The 17246-nt window shown below is 52.3% G+C and overlaps 1 protein-coding gene across 3 annotated transcripts in view; it reads right to left on the reverse strand.

Moving 5' to 3' along the window:
• Positions 1 to 533: 533 nt before the first annotated feature.
• Positions 534 to 17246, reverse strand: part of LOC133422244 (serine/threonine-protein kinase WNK4-like) — a 28090-nt gene continuing 11377 nt past the window's right edge. For 2 of the 3 annotated variants that reach the window (XM_061712192.1, XM_061712194.1), the window contains 16 exons: positions 12787 to 13003; positions 11466 to 11657; positions 10571 to 11390; positions 8413 to 8522; positions 8192 to 8265; positions 7983 to 8109; positions 7400 to 7516; positions 7029 to 7169; positions 6885 to 6945; positions 6337 to 6438; positions 5135 to 5520; positions 3456 to 3492; positions 2982 to 3357; positions 2608 to 2825; positions 1364 to 1449; positions 534 to 928 (listed from right to left, as the gene is read on the reverse strand). In XM_061712192.1, coding sequence (XP_061568176.1) covers positions 926 to 928; positions 1364 to 1449; positions 2608 to 2825; positions 2982 to 3357; positions 3456 to 3492; positions 5135 to 5520; positions 6337 to 6438; positions 6885 to 6945; positions 7029 to 7169; positions 7400 to 7516; positions 7983 to 8109; positions 8192 to 8265; positions 8413 to 8522; positions 10571 to 11390; positions 11466 to 11657; positions 12787 to 13003 — 3067 coding nt within the window. In that variant the 3' untranslated portion in view covers positions 534 to 925. The remainder of the gene's footprint in view (positions 929 to 1363; positions 1450 to 2607; positions 2826 to 2981; positions 3358 to 3455; positions 3493 to 5134; positions 5521 to 6336; positions 6439 to 6884; positions 6946 to 7028; positions 7170 to 7399; positions 7517 to 7982; positions 8110 to 8191; positions 8266 to 8412; positions 8523 to 10570; positions 11391 to 11465; positions 11658 to 12786; positions 13004 to 17246) is intronic. The other variant, XM_061712193.1, reaches the window with a different exon arrangement.

Here is a 17246-nt window from a genome sequence, read left to right on the forward strand (position 1 = left end):
GACTAGTTAAGGTCAGGACTAGTTAAGGTCAGGACTAGTTAAGGTCAGGACGAGTTAAGGTCAGGACGAGTTAAGGTCAGGACTAGTTAAGGTCAGGACTAGTTAAGGTCAGGACTAGTTAAGGTTAGGACTAGTTAAGGTCAGGACTAGTTAAGGTCAGGACTAGTTAAGTCAGGACTAGTTAAGTCAGGACTAGTTAAGGTCAGGACTAGTTAAGGCCAGGACTAGTTAAGGTCAGGACTAGTTAAGGTCAGGACTAGTTAAGTCAGGACTAGTTAAGGTCAGGACTAGTTAAGGTCAGGACTAGTTAAGGCCAGGACTAGTTAAGGTCAGGACTAGTTAAGGTCAGGACTAGTTAAGGTCAGGACTAGTTAAGGTCAGGACTAGTTAAGGTCAGGACTAGTTAAGGTCAGGACTAGTTAAGGTCAGGACCAGGACTAGTTAAGGTCAGGACTAGTTGAGGTCAGGACCAGGACTAGTTGAGGTCAGGACCAGGACTAGTTAAGGTCAGGACTAGTTAAGGTCAGGACTATTAGATCAATAACAAAGTCTCAGGATTGTTTTTAACTTTTATTAGTAAAACTCACATCAGTTTCACGTTAAAATCTCTGAACACAAACTCACTTTCATGTCAAATGAAGCGTCAAACATCTTAAAAAACTAGATAAACATTCAAATCAATAAGTTAAATACATTCAAATCAATAAGTTAAATACATTCAAATCAATAAGTTAAATACATTCAAATCAATAAGTTAAATAAGGCAGGACAGTCTGATCAGCCAATCAGAGCAGAGAAGATTTCAGCCGGAGCTCCGCCCCCTCGATGTCCGGCCACGCCCCCAGCGGGCAGAAGCTCCTCCCCCTGTGTGACGTCATCTGTAGGTGTCAGCTCATCTTCATCCTCATCTTAATCAGCTGGTTCCTCACTGCAACACAGTTACAGTTACAGTTACAACACAGTTACAGTTACAGTTACAGTTACAGTTACAGTTACAACACAGTTACAGTTACATCACAGTTACAACCAGTAAAGCCCCCCAGCTGTAAGCCCCGCCCCCCCAGCTCCTGATTGGCCGGTCTCTCACCCCCCAGGTAGCTAACTCACCCCCCAGGTAGCTAACTCACCCCCCAGGTAGCTAACTCACCCCCCAGGTAGCTAACTCACCCCCAGGTAGCTAACTCACCCCCAGGTAGCTAACTCACCCCCCAGGTAGCTAACTCACCCCCCAGGTAGCTAACTCACCCCCCAGGTAGCTAACTCACCCCCAGGTAGCTAACTCACCCCCCAGGTAGCTAACTCACCCCCCAGGTAGCTAACTCACCCCCAGGTAGCTAACTCACCCCCCAGGTAGCTAACTCACCCCCCAGCTGTGTCCCGAGGCGAAGGTGACCCCCTTCAGGACCCGGTCCTGGGACCCGCTGCTGCTGCCGCTGGTCCTCATGATGCCTGGAGGGAACAGGAGTCACGTGACCGTCATGTGACCGTCATGTGACCGTCATGTGACCGTCATGTCACTGTCACGTGACCGTCATGTGACCGTCATGTGACCGTCATGTGACCGTCATGTGACCGTCATGTGACCGTCATGTCACCGTCATGAGACCGTCATGTGACCGTCATGTCACTGTCACGTGACTGTCATGTCACCGTCATGTGACCGTCATGTCACCGTCATGTGACCGTCATGTCACCGTCATTTGACCGTCATGTGACCAATAATTTAAGCTATTTTACCATTTATAATGTTATATCATCGTAACTAATGTTACTTAAGTGTAATGTTGAAAAAAAAGTTGAAACGTCGAGAAAAAAGTCAAAACTTCGAAAATAATGTTGAAGTACAATTTCAAGAAAAAAGTCAAAATGACGAGAAAAAAGTCAAAATGTTGAGGGAAAAGTCGAAATGTCAAGATTAATGTTGAAGTATAATTTTGAGGGCCTGATACGTCCCCCCATCCAAGATGGCAGCCGAGTTGGAGACCCATTGAAGGGAGAAAAAATATGTTTTGTGTCCTGAATTCCCAAACCACAGTCTGCACCTGCTGTTTAGTATTATTGTAAATGTCAGTCCCGTGTGAACCAGGCCTTAGCGTGAGAACTGGCAGGCGGGGGTTGAAGGGGCAACTCCTTCCGCGAGAAAGGTATAAAAGACAGAGAGCCGGAAGTTCAGTGAGCGTCTGCTGTGGGTCTAGTGCACGGACGCCCAGCCAGGGTTTCTGACGGCTGCCTCTGCCTGGACTGTTCCGGCTCTCCCAGTCCTTCTGTGTTAAGGTGAGAGTTTATCAAGCCTTGTGATTGTATGTTGCTCTGCCATTTGCAGGGGATAACTTGACCCGTTATCCTAGTAAACGGGTAGTTCTGTGTGTTCTGCTATTTGCGGGGGATAACGCAAATGGTCATCCTAGCAAACGGGTAGTTTTGTCTTCTATGTAAATGCTTGCTTTTTTGCTAATAAAAGTATTCATATCTTATAGCAAAAGCGAGTGTGTGTCTGATTCATTTTTGCACAGCCGACCGCTCTAGAACCTAAGTGAGATTTCTCCCAAAACACCCATCCAAGATGGCGGCTTGCGTGTATACGTCTGTGTTCCGGTTCCTTCTCACCTGTGGTGGGCGGAGCCTCACCTGCGGTGGGCGGAGCCTCCGGTCTCTGCAGGCTGCTCCGGCGAGGGGCGGGGCAGCCGCTGCCGCGGCGCGGTCGATGGTTCAACATGGCCGCCGGCGGCACGATGGTGGGGGGCGGAGTCTTCCCCTTCCTCCGGTACAGCTGCTCCAGCTCTCGCTTCTGATTGGCCTGCAGCTCCTGCACCTCCAGCAGGTGTCTGGGGGAGGAGTCAGGGAGGGGAGGAGTTAGAGGGGGAGGAGTTAGAGGGGGAGGAGTCAGAGGGGGAGGAGTTAGAGGGGGAGGAGTCAGGGGGGGAGGAGTCAGGGGGGGAGGAGCCAGGAAATCAGAAATGAACTCCGAGTCGACCAATCACCTGTCCCGCAGCTCCTGAAGCTCCGCCCACTTCTCCTCGCGCTCCGATTCGTCGGAGCTGTAGGCGGCGGAGCGGCTGCTCCGTGATTGGCTCAGCCTCCGCCCCGCCCCCTCCCTCCTCTCCGGGGCGTCGTCATGGTAACCGGGGGTCGGCGTCGCAGCGTTGCTGCTCTCCGATTGGCTGCCTGTTAGCCTAGCCGCCGCCGCCGCCTCCTCCGTGCTGCTGCTGCTCTCTGATTGGTCCTCCCTGAGGGGAGGGGGCGGGGACCGGGCGGTGGGCGTGGCCTGGTCCAGGGGGCGGGCGGTGGGCGTGGCCTGGTCCAGGGGGCGGGGCGTCACCTGGAAACGGCCGACGGTGAAGACGGTTTGTTTGTTCTCTGAAAGGAAAGGAAGGAGTGAGGGAGGAGGGATGGAACGGAGAGAGAGATCTTCGGGGATGGAGTTAGCGGTTGGTTGGGTTAGCGGTTAGCGGCACCTTTTGGACTCGGGGACGAGGACACCGGAGGAGGAACCTAGACAGGAAGTGGAACAGTTATCAGTTCAGTATCGGCGATCAATAATCAGATCCATCCTGATCCATTTCTTCTTCCGGCTCTCAGTGAAGGCGCTTTTCCTGCTCCTCTCCCTTATCTATCTGCTACTGCTTTTGTCCTTTCTCGTCTTCAGAGTCTCTCCTTTTCACTCCTCCCAAACTCTACAATCATGGAATTGATTAACTGGTCTCTCAGCACAATTGACCACATTTTTGCAACAAGAAGTCAGGGGATTAGGGAGCCCTCCTGCCCCGATGGGACATTCTTTGCTGGTTACACGATGGACGCGTACATGAACTGGCGGCCGATGTGTCTCAAAATTTTATCTGTCGAGGATGTTGAGGACGCCTTCATAATTGGATTAATGATAGCAGGATTTCTCCTAATTGGAGTGGGGATCTTCCTGGCCTATCGACCATCGCGTAAGTCTGCGGGGGCCGTTCTGGCCTCTCTGAGCTGCTGAAGCTGCTGAAGGATTGAGCACGGGGCTCCGCACTCAGACTGTAACGCTGGGTGAGCAGGGCCGCAAGCTGGATGAGATTCTTGAACATAATCGTAGGCTAGCAGGGGTCTTTGAGCTCTTTAACAAGATGGAGAACACCTTGGAGAAGCTGGGTACCCGGCTTGGCGGGGACTGATCACAAATTCCTCTGATCGGAGTTTATTGAGGAACCAGAAGAAAAGCAGACGGAAAATTACTGAGCTGCCTGCAAATTGTTGATTTGATTTGGCCTTGATGGAGCGGCTTGGCAGGCCTCTTCATCACAATCTCCCTGGAGGAATGTAAACATGACGCTCTGCACCCAACTAAACCCTCCCCCTCTCCCACAAACACCTGCGGATCTCCCTCCCAGAACTCCAGAACTGTACCGCTGCCCGATAACATCAAGGACACTTGGCTCTCTGGGCGAAGGTTCTGGGACGTATCGCGTCACAGACTCACACATACACACTGACACACCCCCCTCTCCCCATATCCAATCGCCTTCCTGCCCCCCCCTCTTATCAGCCCCCCTGACAAGGACGTTCGGGTTTGAGCGCCAGCTACGCGGCCCTCACTTGGATGAACTGTGCTGCCCCCCCCCCCGACTTGCCCACCCCCCATCACCCACATGCAAGTCCTGTGACGCCTGTGCTTCGTGTGCTGCGAGGTGTTTTTTGCAACTTGATATTGTGTATTGTATGATATTCAGTGTGAAGATGTATTTTTTTCTCCCCCCCCTATCCCAGTCTTACCCTTTGGAAAACAGGCGCACAATTCCATCAGTGCCGCCGCCGGTGTATCCGAAGTCAAAAACAGTTTTCTAAACTGACCTAATAAACTTGATTCTGATTCTGATCAACGGACTGGCTAGGCTAGCAGACTGATGACGTCATACAGGAAACCAGTTCTGCTGCTGAAGGCGGAGCTACAAGCTGGTGAATCACGGAGAAACTTCATTCTTTACTTTTACTCGAAAGAAAGAAAGAAAGAAAGAAAGAAAGAAAGAAAGAAAGAAAGAAAGAAAGAAAGAAAGAAAGAAAGAAAGAAAGAAAGAAAGAAAGAAAGAAAGAAAGAAAGAAAGAAAGAAATTGTTGTCGATAGCTCGGATCAGAGCAACCGTAACGACCTGGTTCTCACCTGGGGGGCGTGTCCAGCCCGGACGTTGGCCCCGCCCCTCTCCGGGCCAGGTGGGGGGGTGTAGAAGGGGCGGGTCCCGGGTCCCAGGGGTGGGGGGGGCCCTGCACCCTGGGGTGACCCTGCACCCTGGGATGACAGGGGCGGTCCAGGTCCTGCATCCTGGAATCCCAGGGGACCCCGGAACGGCGGCGGCAGCAGGGACTGGGCGACGCTCATGGCTACCGATAGCACGTTAGCTAGGGAGAAGAGAGGCTGGTCGGAGGGGAAGGGGGGCCACTGGGGGGGGAGGGGCCACTGGGGCATGGGGGCGTGGCCTAAAAGGGGGGGAGGAGGGGAGTGGGGCATGGGGGCGTGGCCAGGGTAGAGGGGGGGCTGGAACCAGGAAGCTGCAGGAAGAGACAGAGATGTTCAGATACTCCTCACTTCCTGGTTCCCGGTAGGCTAATGTACTGGCTAGGCTAGCAAACTAGCTAGGCTAATGTACTGGCTAGGCTAGCAGACTAGCTAGGCTAATGTACTGGCTAGGCTAGCAGACTAGGCTAGCAAACTAGCTAGGCTAATGTACTGGCTAGGCTAGCAAACTAGCTAGGCTAATGTACTTGCTAGGCTAGCAGACTAACTAGGCTAATGTACTGGCTAGGCTAGCAGACAAACTAGGCTAATGTACTGGCTAGGCTAGCAGACTAGCTAGGCTAATGTACTGGCTAGGCTAGCAGACTAGCTAGGCTAATGTACTGGCTAGGCTAGCAAACTAGCTAGGCTAATGTACTGGCTAGGCTAGCAGACTAGCTAGGCTAATGTACTGGCTAGGCTAGCAGACTAGCTAGGCAAATGTACTGGCTAGGCTAGCAGACTAGCTAGGCTAATGTACTGGCTAGGCTAGCAAACAAGCTAGGCTAATGTACTGGCTAGGCTAGCAGACTAGCTAGGCTAATGTACTGGCTAGGCTAGCAGGCTAGCTAGGCTAATGTACTGGATAGGCTAGCAGACTAGCTAGGCTAATGTACTGGCTAGGCAAGCAGACTAGCTAGGCTAATGTACTGGCTAGGCTCGCAGACTAACTAGGCTAATGTACTGGCTAGGCTAGCAGACAAACTAGGCTAATGTACTGGCTAGGCTAGCAGACTAGCTAGGCTAATGTACTGGCTAGGCTAGAAGACTAGCTAGGCTAATGTACTGGCTAGGCTAGCAGACTAGCGTACCTGAGGATGCCTGGAAGGACTGCGACCCCAGCGGCCTGGCGGGGGGCGTGGCCTCCGGGTCGATGGTGAAGGCCCCGTCCTTCAGGGGGGTGGAGTCAATATCTGGGGACAAATCAGACGCGTGAGTGGACCAGAACACCTGGAGACTAGGCCTGTGTTGAAAAAATCGATTTTCTGATTCTAAATCGATTCTCATATTAATTCCTAAAAATCGATTTGTATGTCTAAAGATCGATTTTTTTTTTTTTATTACATTTTTTTTTTTTTTTTTTTTCCATCATTACATTTTTGCCTGGTGAACTTTAGTCCCAGTAGTTTTGAAAACTCCTGAACCAAATGAACTTTTCTTTAGAGAAAATGCTGGACATTTCAGGATTTCGGATCGAATCAAATGGTGATAATCGATTCTGAATATTAAAAATCGGAATCAAATCGATTCTTGACATTTGAATCGATACCCAGCTCTACTGTAGACAGTTTTTTCTCGAAATTTCGACTTTCTCATGTCCACCTGTAGACAGGTGTGTCCTCATGGACCTTTGTCTCACCAGGTAACGAGAACGACGACTCGTTTCCTCTCAGGCTCGTTGTTGTCGTCGGCGGATCGGACTGCAAAAATAAAAAATGAGGAAATGACATCAGAGGGACGGTAGGAGCTGATTGGTCGGCTGACAGGAAGTGGGTCCTCATACCTGGGGGCCGGGCAGGTGCGGCGCCGCGGCGGCGTTAGCAGGACGCTGCTGGTGCATCATGGACTCCGCCCTCTTGATGATGTCATGCATGCGGAGGATGAAGCCGTCGCGCTCCGACCGAAGCAGGAAGTCCCTGTGGAGCTGAGGGGGATGTTATCGGCTAGCTAACGCATTAGCGGCTAACGGCTAGAAGTTAGCGGCTATCTAACGGGTTAGCGGGTATCTAACGCATTAGCGGCTAGCGGCTATTTAACGCGTTAGCGGCTATCTAACGCGTTAGCAGCTATCTAACGCGTTAGCAGCTAGCGGCTAGCTAACTCGTTAGCGGCTAGCGGCTAGTAGTTAGCGGTTAGCGGCTAGCCGGCCCTCACCATCACCGCGGCGATGTCCTCCGGGTTGTCTCCGTCCAGGTCGAACTTGAAGGTCACCATCTTGTTGTTGTGCGTCTGCAGCTGACACTCGGCCACGCGGTCCACCGAGTCCGAGACCTGGAGACGGAGACACTGGTCACACGACCGGGTCACATGACCGCAGTGTTGTTTTCGAGAATAAAGTCTACATTTCAAGAATTAAGTCGAAATTTCGAGAAAAAAGTCTAAAATACTGAAAAAATTCTAAAATACTGCTGCTACTGCTACTGCTGCTGTTACCATGGTAACAACTCCCCCTCCCAACGGCAGGAAGTGCTGCTGTTACCATGGTAACAACTCCCCCTCCCAACGGCAGGAAGTGCCATGTGGCTCTGAGTAGCACGTCCCAATTCATGCTACTATTGATATTTACTCAAAAGTGTGCCGAACTTAAGTATATTTTTTTAGTATTTACTGTTTAGTACGGCATGTCGGACGCAGCCTAAGACTAAGACTAAATCTAAAATGGCTGCCAAAAACAACACTGCATGACCTGCTCCCGGGTCACATGAGCAGCTCCCAGGTCACATGACCCCAGACTCACCCCGATGATCCCCAGCCGGGCCCGGACTCTCCTCCTGAACTGCTTGGCCTCCCGCTCCGCCCGGCTGCTCTTCTCTGATTGGCCGTCGGTGCCGTCACTCAAACCCGACGTCAGGTCGGATGAACAGCTGGAGAGAGAGAGGGACGTGGAGACGCTCAGAAACCCGCCCCCAACTTTTGACCCCTGACCTCTGACCGGGTCGGTCCTACCTGTCCACAGGTGAGCAGAACCCAGAGGACGACTCCGGCGGCGGCCGCTCGGAACTCTGGGAAACGGCGATGCTCTGCAGGAGAGACACAGTTCAGGACTCAGACCTGGACCTGCACCTGCACCTGGACCAGAACCAGGTCCAGGTACAGGTCCAGGTCCAGAACCAGACCTGGACCTGGTTGTTAGGCCACGCCCTCTCCCGGAAGTAAGCCCCGCCTACCTTGGGGAAACGCAGCACGGGGAAGGGCGGGGCTTTGGAGGGCGGGGCCCGGGCCGGAGGGGGCGGAGCCTCAGGGACCGGAGGAGGCGTGGCTTCAGGCTCGCAGTCGGCTGCCATGGCAACAAGAGGAAAGAAAGATTGAACTGGAATCCGATGAAAATAACATAATAATAGTAGATAATAATAACAATAATAGATAACTTTTCCTCGCAGAAATTTGGAGAGTGCCACGGGGGGCTGCTGTACATTTGTGTACATTGCTAAATTTTTCAGCAATAAAGGTGAAGGACTCAAAACTAAGTCCGATGACACCACCCACGACTCTTTACGTCAAACCATTCAAAAGTTATCGGACTATCACATATCAACCAATCAGAAGAAGGGGTGGGGCTAAATTGCACCAATGAAGGTCAAGGACTCAATACCGAGTCAAATGACACCACCCACTCTCTATGTCAAACCATTCAAAAGTTATAGCATTTACTGTGGGTTATTTGCTGTGTGTGTGTGTGTGTGTGTGTGTGTGTGTGTGTGTGTGTGTGTGTGGGGGGGTATTTAATAGTCTTTAGTGACTGAGTCATGTGACCGCCACCATGAACCAGTTCCAGCTTCCCGGCCGTGTGGCTGCAGGACTGGGGGTTGGCTAAGGTCAAAGGTCAGGGGTCAAATTTCCCAGAATTCTTTTAGGCGTCTCCATTTTACAGGTTAAATTAAATTAAGTCTTTAGTGACTGAGTCATGTGACCAGTTCTGGCTGAGGCAATCAGTCAGCAGTGACTGCTGGTTGCCCCGGCAACAAGAACCTCGACTTCAGAACCTTCCGGTTTGGCTGTGAGAAAAACCCAGATTTTGGCTTCTGACAAGGTCTCAAATCACTCCGATTTGTGATCAAACCGTAGCTCTTAGCAGAAAAACAAAAACATTGTGAGAGACACGGAACCCGGCAGATTCTGACAATCTTAATTTTATTCAGATATTCCTTAAAATTAGGGAATAAGCTCAGTGAAAAGACATAGTGAGATTCTTTTGAAGAAAACGTTTCATTACATTACAGCCAATGGAGACCGAGACAGGTATTGGTGCCGCTCTAGCCTCCCCCGTTTAAATTTTGTGCATACCCCGCCTGTCAAAGTCACATTTTATGAATCCCAACACCTATGTCTACATTCTGACCAAAAATTATTGGTCTCCTTTTTACGGTTTGGCCGTGAGCTCGAGTTACAAATAAACATTCAGGTAATTTTTAACGGCTTCTCACACTCTACCAACCAACATTTTGCACTCTAGGTTTGACGAAAAAGTGATTTCCAGTCCTCGCTTGAGTGCTCATATCTTTAAAAGTGTACATCTGTTTTGGAGAGAGGAGAAGTTTTCCTCCGTTTTGAAGTTTGAATGACATTTCTACGTGCAAGTATGAGAAAGTTAGGTGACTCAGAAAAAAGGTGAATTTTGGCTTTTTTTTTACCTCCTCCCATCCACAGTGTGACATTCCGCGCCACACACATACATGGGAAAATCTCCCCATTAGTTTGGAAATTTGGAAATGTTTTTGCACTTCGTGCCAAAACTATTTGTGCGATCGCTCTGACGATTCACAGGACTGTAGTTAAATTCAGGGCCTACAACTTTCTAAATCGGTTCAGAATATTTCGAGTAACGGTGTGCGAGTGGTGAGGCCCCAAAGTTCTCCCAATGCGTTCGGATGGCCCAAAAAGCCCACGTTTTCGCAAGTTGAGCAAAAACGTGCGCACCAATCGCTAATAAAAGTCATACCACTCGATTCCCGATTAGGGGGCACGTTTCTAAGTTTTTACTTTTCGCATTTTCTCAAAGCTGCGGGACTAGTTACGCACCGAAGTTTATACGGAAGAGGCACTCCTCCTCCATTGCTATTGCATAGCTGTGGAGGAGGAGTGCCTCTGGCGCAGCTGTGGCACTAACTAGAAAAAATTCCCTCGCAGAAATTTCGAGAGGGTTATTTTTTACTGTTTCTCACACTTTACCAACCAACATTCCGCACTCTAAGTTTGACGAAAAAGTGATTTCCATGCACGAGGCACTCTTATTATTGCTCCTCCATTGCTATTCCATAGCTGAGGAGTTGGAGCCGTGGGACTAATAATAGTAATAACAGTAAGACGGATGGACAGATGTCTCACAGTTGTTGTAGTTCAGGTCCGTCTCGTCCTCGTCTCCCTCCGTCCTGCTGGAGACGCTGCTGATCCCAGAATCCACCGACGCCAGTGATGTCACCGACGCCAGTGATGTCATCGATGGCAGTGATGTCATCGATGGCAGTGATGTCATCGATGGCAGTGATGTCATTGATGGCAGTGATGTCACCGAAGCCAGTGATGTCATCGAGGCTCCAGGCGTGGTGGGCGTGGCTTGTGTGATGGGCGGGGCTTGTTTGGTGGGCGTGACTGGAGTAGTGGGCGGGGCTTTAGTGGTGGTGGGCGTGGTCGGAGTGGTGGGCAGGGCTTGTGTGGTGGTGGGCAGGGCTTGTGTGGTGGTGGGCGGGGCTTGTGTGGTGGGCGGTGCTTGTGTGGTGGTGGGCGGGGCTGGAGTGGTGGGCGGTGCTTGTGTGGTGGGCGGTGCTTGTGTGGTGGTGGGCGGGGCTGGAGTGGTGGGCGGGGCTGGAGTGGTGGGCGGGGCTTGTGTGGTGGTGGGCGTGGCTTGTGTGGTGGTGGGCGGGGCTTGTGTGGTGGGCGGGGCTTGTGTGGTGGTGGGTGGGGCTGGAGTAGTGGGCGGGGCTTGTGTGGTGGTGGGCGGGGCTTGTGTGGTGGTGGGTGGGGCTGGAGTAGTGGGCGGGGCTTGTGTGGTGGTGGGCATGGCTGGAGTGGTGGTGGGCGGGGCTTGTGTGGTGGTGGGCGGGGCTTGTGTGGTGGTGGGCGTGGCTGGAGTGGTGGGCGTGGTTTGTGTGGTGGTGGGCGTGGCCGGCTTGGTGGGCGTGGCTGTCGTCCAGGCCGGAGACTCGGTCTGTGGGGGTTAAAACAGGTGAGGAACTGACTCCAGCTGCTGTTTCCATGACAACGCGTTCAACACCACACTCACCCGACCGGCCGCTGGTCTCTGATTGGCCGCCCGGAGCTGCTGGGGCTCCGCCTCCTCCTCCGCGCCGCCGGTAAGCCCCGCCTCCTGCAGGCGGCGGCGCCGCTCCCGCTCCGCCTTGATGGTGGAGACGCGATCCCGCACCGCTCGAGCTATCACCTTGTAGTCGGCCTCGCAAACGAACCCCAGCACCACCTGGGGAAAACAGGACAGGTGAGACCAGGGGGCGAATTCATGGCGCTGGAAACCCGGAGACTGTTGGGGGGGCTGATAAGAGGGGGGGCGAGGAAGGCGTTGAGTTGAGGGAGGTGTGGTTATCAGTAAGTGTGTGTAGCGGTAAGTCGTGAACTTGGCTCAGAGCTGCTCTCAGCCAATGTCCTTGATGTTATCAGACGGTTCGGTCAGTTCTGAAACAGGTCCACAGATGTTCCTGAGAGGGGAGGGTTAGTGGGGGCAGAGTCACCTTGTTTACATTCCACCAGGGAGATTGTGACCAGAGTGATCGGCCAAAAACCACCCTGTCAAGTTCAGATTATAGAATCAACAATTATATTGCAAACAGACAGACTCAGTAATTTTCCATCAGCCTTCAGTCTCTGGTTCATCAATGGCGACTCCAATCAGACAAATTTGTGATCAATTCCCGCCAAGCCGAGCTTCCAACTTCTCCAAGGTCTTCTCCATCTTGCCAATGAGCTCAAAGACGCCGCCAGCCTGAGATTCTGTTAGAGAATCACATCCAGCTTACGGCTTTGCTCCCCCAGCGTTAAAGTCTGAGTGTTGATCACCTTGCTTGATCCTTCAGCCACGTCCGGCAGCTCTGAAAGAGCCAGAACAGCTGTCAACGACTTACACGTTTGTCGATAGACCAGGAATCCCCCTCCGATCAAGAGAAATCCTGTTATCAGTAATCCAATTATGAAGCATCTTCAACGTCCTCGACAGACAGAATCACCAAACACAACGGTTTCCAGTGTTTGTAGGAATCTATTGTGTATCCAGCAAAAAATGTCCCGTCGGGGCAGGAGGGCTCCCTTACCCCCTGACTTCTCGTCGCAAAAATGTGGTCAATTGTGCTGAGAGACCAGTTAATCAATTCCATGATTGTAGAGTTTGGGAGGAGTGAAAAGAAGAGACTCTGAAGACGAGACAGGACAAAAGCAGTAGCAGGGCAGATAGATAAGGGAGAGGAGCAGAAAAAGCGTCTGCCTTCGCCGAGAGCCGGAAGAAGAAAACTCTAGGGGGCGGGGCCAGCCCCGGGCCAAGGGTGGGGGCAGAGGTCGGGGCTAGGGGCGGGGCCAGGGCCGCGGGCGGGTCTACCAACCATCTCCTGGGCCACCTCCTCCGGGACGTCCTTGTACAGCTCGAACAGGAACTCGATGGCGTTGTTGTCCTTGTATTTTCCGCGGAGCTTCTTCTGGTCGTCGACTCGTAGCCAGAGCTTTAGCGCCGCCGAGCCGTCGTCCTCCTCCGCTAGCTCCACGTACACGCCCGTCCGCTCCTGGAAGAACCGGTGGTCCAGCAGGTCCTGGACCGAGAACCTGGACCAGAGGAGAACACGTTAGACCTGCAGGTACAGGACCAAGAACCTGGACCAGAGGAGGACAGGGTTAAGACCTGGACCTGGACCCTTCTTAGCGCCCACGCACCTTCTTAGTGCCTACGCACCTTCTTAGCGTCTACGCACATTCTTATTGCCCACGCACTTTCTTAGTGCCCACGCACCTTCTTAGCGTCTACGCACCTTCTTAGTGCCTACGCACGTTCTTAGTGCCCACGCACCTTCTAGCGCCTACGCACCTTCTTAGTGCCCACGCACCTTCTTAGTGCCTACGCACGTTCTTAGTGCCCACGCACCTTCTAGCGCCTACGCACCTTCTTATTGCCTACGCACCTTCTTAGTGCCTACGCACGTTCTTAGTGCCCACGCACCTTCTAGCGCCTACGCACCTTCTTAGTGCCCACGCACCTTCTAGCGCCTACGCACCTTCTTAGTGCCCACGCACCTTCTTAGCGTCTACGCACCTTCTTAGTGCCCACGCACCTTCTAGCGCCTACGCACCTTCTTAGCGTCTACGCACCTTCTTATTGCCTACGCACCTTCTTAGTGCCCAAGCACCTTCTTAGTGCCTACGCACGTTCTTAGTGCCCACGCACCTTCTAGCGCCTACGCACCTTCTTAGTGCCTACGCACCTTCTTAGTGCCTACGTACCTTCTTAGTGCCTACGCACTTTCTTAGTGCCTACGCAAGTTCTTAGTGCCCACGCACCTTCGCACCTTCTTAGTGCCCACGCACCTTCTTAGTGCCTACGCACCTTCTTAGTGCCTACGCACTTTCTTAGTGCCTACTCACCTTCTTAGTGCCTACGCACGTTCTTAGTGCCCACGCACCTTCTTAGTGCCTACGCACCTTCTTAGTGCCCACGCACCTTCTTAGTGCCTACGTACCTTCTTAGTGCCCACGCACCTTCTTAGTGCCTACGCACCTTCTTAGTGCCCACGCACCTTCTTAGTGCCTACGCACCTTCTTAGTGCCTACGCACCTTCTTAGTGCCTACGCACGTTCTTAGTGCCCACGCACCTTCTAGCGCCTACGCACCTTCTTAGTGCCTACGCACTTTCTTAGTGCCTACGCAAGTTCTTAGTGCCCACGCACCTTCGCACCTTCTTAGTGCCCACGCACCTTCTTAGCGCCTACGCACCTTCTTAGTGCCCACGCACCTTCTTAGTGCCTACTCACCTTCTTAGTGCCTACACACCTTCTTAGTGCCCACGCACCTTCTTAGTGCCTACGCACCTTCTTATTGCCCACGCACCTTCTTATTGCCCATGCACCTTCTTAGTGCCCACGCACCTTCTTAGTGCCTACGCACCTTCTTATTACCCACGCACCTTCTTATTGCCTACGCACCTTCTTAGCGCCTACGCACTTTCTTATTGCCTACGCACTTTCTTAGTGCCTACGCACCTTCTTAGCGCCTATGCACCTTCTTAGTGCCTACGCACCTTCTTAGTGCCTACGCACCTTCTTAGCGCCTATGCACCTTCTTAGTGCCTACGCACCTTCTTAGTGCCTACGCACCTTCTTAGTGCCTATGCACCTTCTTAGCGCCTATGCACCTTCTTAGCGCCTACGCACCTTCTTAGCGCCTACGCACCTTCTTAGTGCCTACGCACCTTCTTATTGCCCATGCACCTTCTTAGTGCCTACGCACCTTCTTATTGCCCACGCACCTTCTTAGTGCCCACGCACCTTCTTATTGCCCACGCACCTTCTAGAGCCTACGCACCTTCTTAGTGCCCACACACCTTCTTAGTGCCTACGCACCTTCTTATTTCCCACGCACCTTCTTATTGCCTACGCACCTTCTTAGTGCCTACGCACCTTCTTAGTGCCCACGCACCTTCTTAGTGCCTACGCTCTTCTTAGCCCCTACGCACCTTATCGCACACGCACCTTCTTAGTGCCTATGCACCTTCTTAGTGCCTACGTACCTTCTTAGTGGCTACGCACCTTCTTAGTGCCTATGCACCTTCTTAGCACCTACGCACCTTCTTATTGCCCACGCACCTTCTTAGCGCCCACGCACCTTCTTAGCGCCCACGCACCTTCTTAGTGCCTACGTACCTTCTTAGTGCCTACGCATCTTCTTAATGCCCACGCACCTTCTTAGCGCCTATGCATCTTCTTAGTGTCTACGCACCTTCTTAGTACCTACGCACCTTCTTAGTGCCTACGCACCTTCTTATTACCCACGCACCTTCTTATTGCCTACGCACCTTCTTAGCGCCTACGCACCTTCTTAGTGCCCACGCACCTTCTTAGTGCCTACGCACCTTCTTAGCGCCTACGCACCTTCTTAGTGCCTACGCACCTTCTTAGTGCCTACGCACCTTCTTAGCGTCTACGCACCTTCTTATTGCCTACGCACCTTCTTAGTGCCTACTCACCTTCTTAGTGCCTACGCACCTTCTTAGCGTTTACGCACCTTCTTATTGCCTACGCACGTTCTTAGTGCCCACGCACCTTCTAGCTGCTACGCACCTTCTTAGTGCCTACGCACCTTCTTAGTGCCTACGTACCTTCTTAGTGCCTACGCACTTTCTTAGTGCCTACGCAAGTTCTTAGTGCCCACGCACCTTCTTAGTGCCCACGCACCTTCTTAGTGCCTACGCACCTTCTTAGTGCCTACGTACCTTCTTAGTGCCTACGTACCTTCTTAGTGCCTACGCACTTTCTTAGTGCCTACGCACCTTCTTAGTGCCCACGCACCTTCTTAGTGCCTACTCACCTTCTTAGTGCCTACGCACCTTCTTAGTGCCCACGCACCTTCTTAGTGCCTACGCACTTTCTTATTGCCCACGCACCTTCTTAGTACCTACGCACCTTCTTAGTGGCTACGCACCTTCTTATTACCCACGCACCTTCTTATTGCCTACGCACCTTCTTAGCGCCTACGCACCTTCTTAGTGCCTACGCACTTTCTTAGTGCCTACGCACCTTCTTAGCGCCTATGCACCTTCTTAGTGCCTACGCACCTTCTAAGTGCCTACGCACCTTCTTAGCGCCTATGCACCTTCTTAGTGCCTACGCACCTTCTTAGTGCCTACACACCTTCTTAGTGCCTATGCACCTTCTTAGTGCCTACGCACCTTCTTTGTGCCTACGCACCTTCTTAGCGCCTATGCACCTTCTTAGCGCCTACGCACCTTCTTAGTGACTACGCACCTTCTTATTGCCCACGCACCTTCTTATTGCCCACGCACCTTCTTAGTGCCCACGCACCTTCTTAGTGCCCACGCACCTTCTTAGTGCCTACGCACCTTCTTATTGCCCACGCACCTTCTAGAGCCTACGCACCTTCTTAGTGCCCACACACCTTCTTAGTGCCTACGCACCTTCTTATTTCCCACGCACCTTCTTATTGCCTACGCACCTTCTTAGAGCCCATGCACCTTCTTAGTGTCTACGCTCTTCTTAGCCCCTACGCACCTTATCGCACACGCACCTTCTTAGTGCCTACGTACCTTCTTAGTGCCTACGCACCTTCTTAGTGCCTATGCACCTTCTTAGCACCTACGCACCTTCTTATTGCCCACGCACCTTCTTAGCACCCACGCACCTTCTTAGCGCCCACGCACCTTCTTAGTGCCTACGTACCTTCTTAGTGCCTACGCATCTTCTTAGTGCCCACGCACCTTCTTAGCGCCTATGCATCTTAGTGTCTACGCACCTTCTTAGTACCTACGCGCCTTCTTAGTGCCTACGCACCTTCTTAGTGCCCACGCACCTCCTTATTACCCACGCACCTTCTTATTGCCTACGCACTTTCTTAGCGCCTACGCACCTTCTTAGTGCCCACGCACCTTCTTAGTGCCCACGCACCTTCTTAGTGCCTACGCACCTTCTTAGCGCCTACGCACCTTCTTAGCGCCTACGCACCTTCTTATTGCCCACGCACCTTCTAGCGCCTACGCACCTTCTTAGTGCCCACGCACCTTCTTAGTGCCCACGCACCTTCTTAGTGCCTATGCACCTTCTTAGTGCCTACGCACCTTCTTATTGCCCATGCACCTTCTTATTACCCAGGCACCTTCTTAGTGCCCACGCAGCTTCTTATTGCCTACGCACCTTCTTAGCGCCTACGCACCTTCTTAGCGCCTACGCACCTTCTTAGCGCCTACGCACCTTCTTAGCGTCTACGCACCTTCTTAGCGCCTACTTGGAAGAACAACACTGTTGCCATAACCGTGCCTAAAACATGTATACTTTTCATTGTTGT

The sequence above is a fragment of the Cololabis saira genome, chromosome 21, assembly GCF_033807715.1.
Source record: "Cololabis saira isolate AMF1-May2022 chromosome 21, fColSai1.1, whole genome shotgun sequence".
NCBI classification, from domain to species: domain Eukaryota; kingdom Metazoa; phylum Chordata; class Actinopteri; order Beloniformes; family Belonidae; genus Cololabis; species Cololabis saira.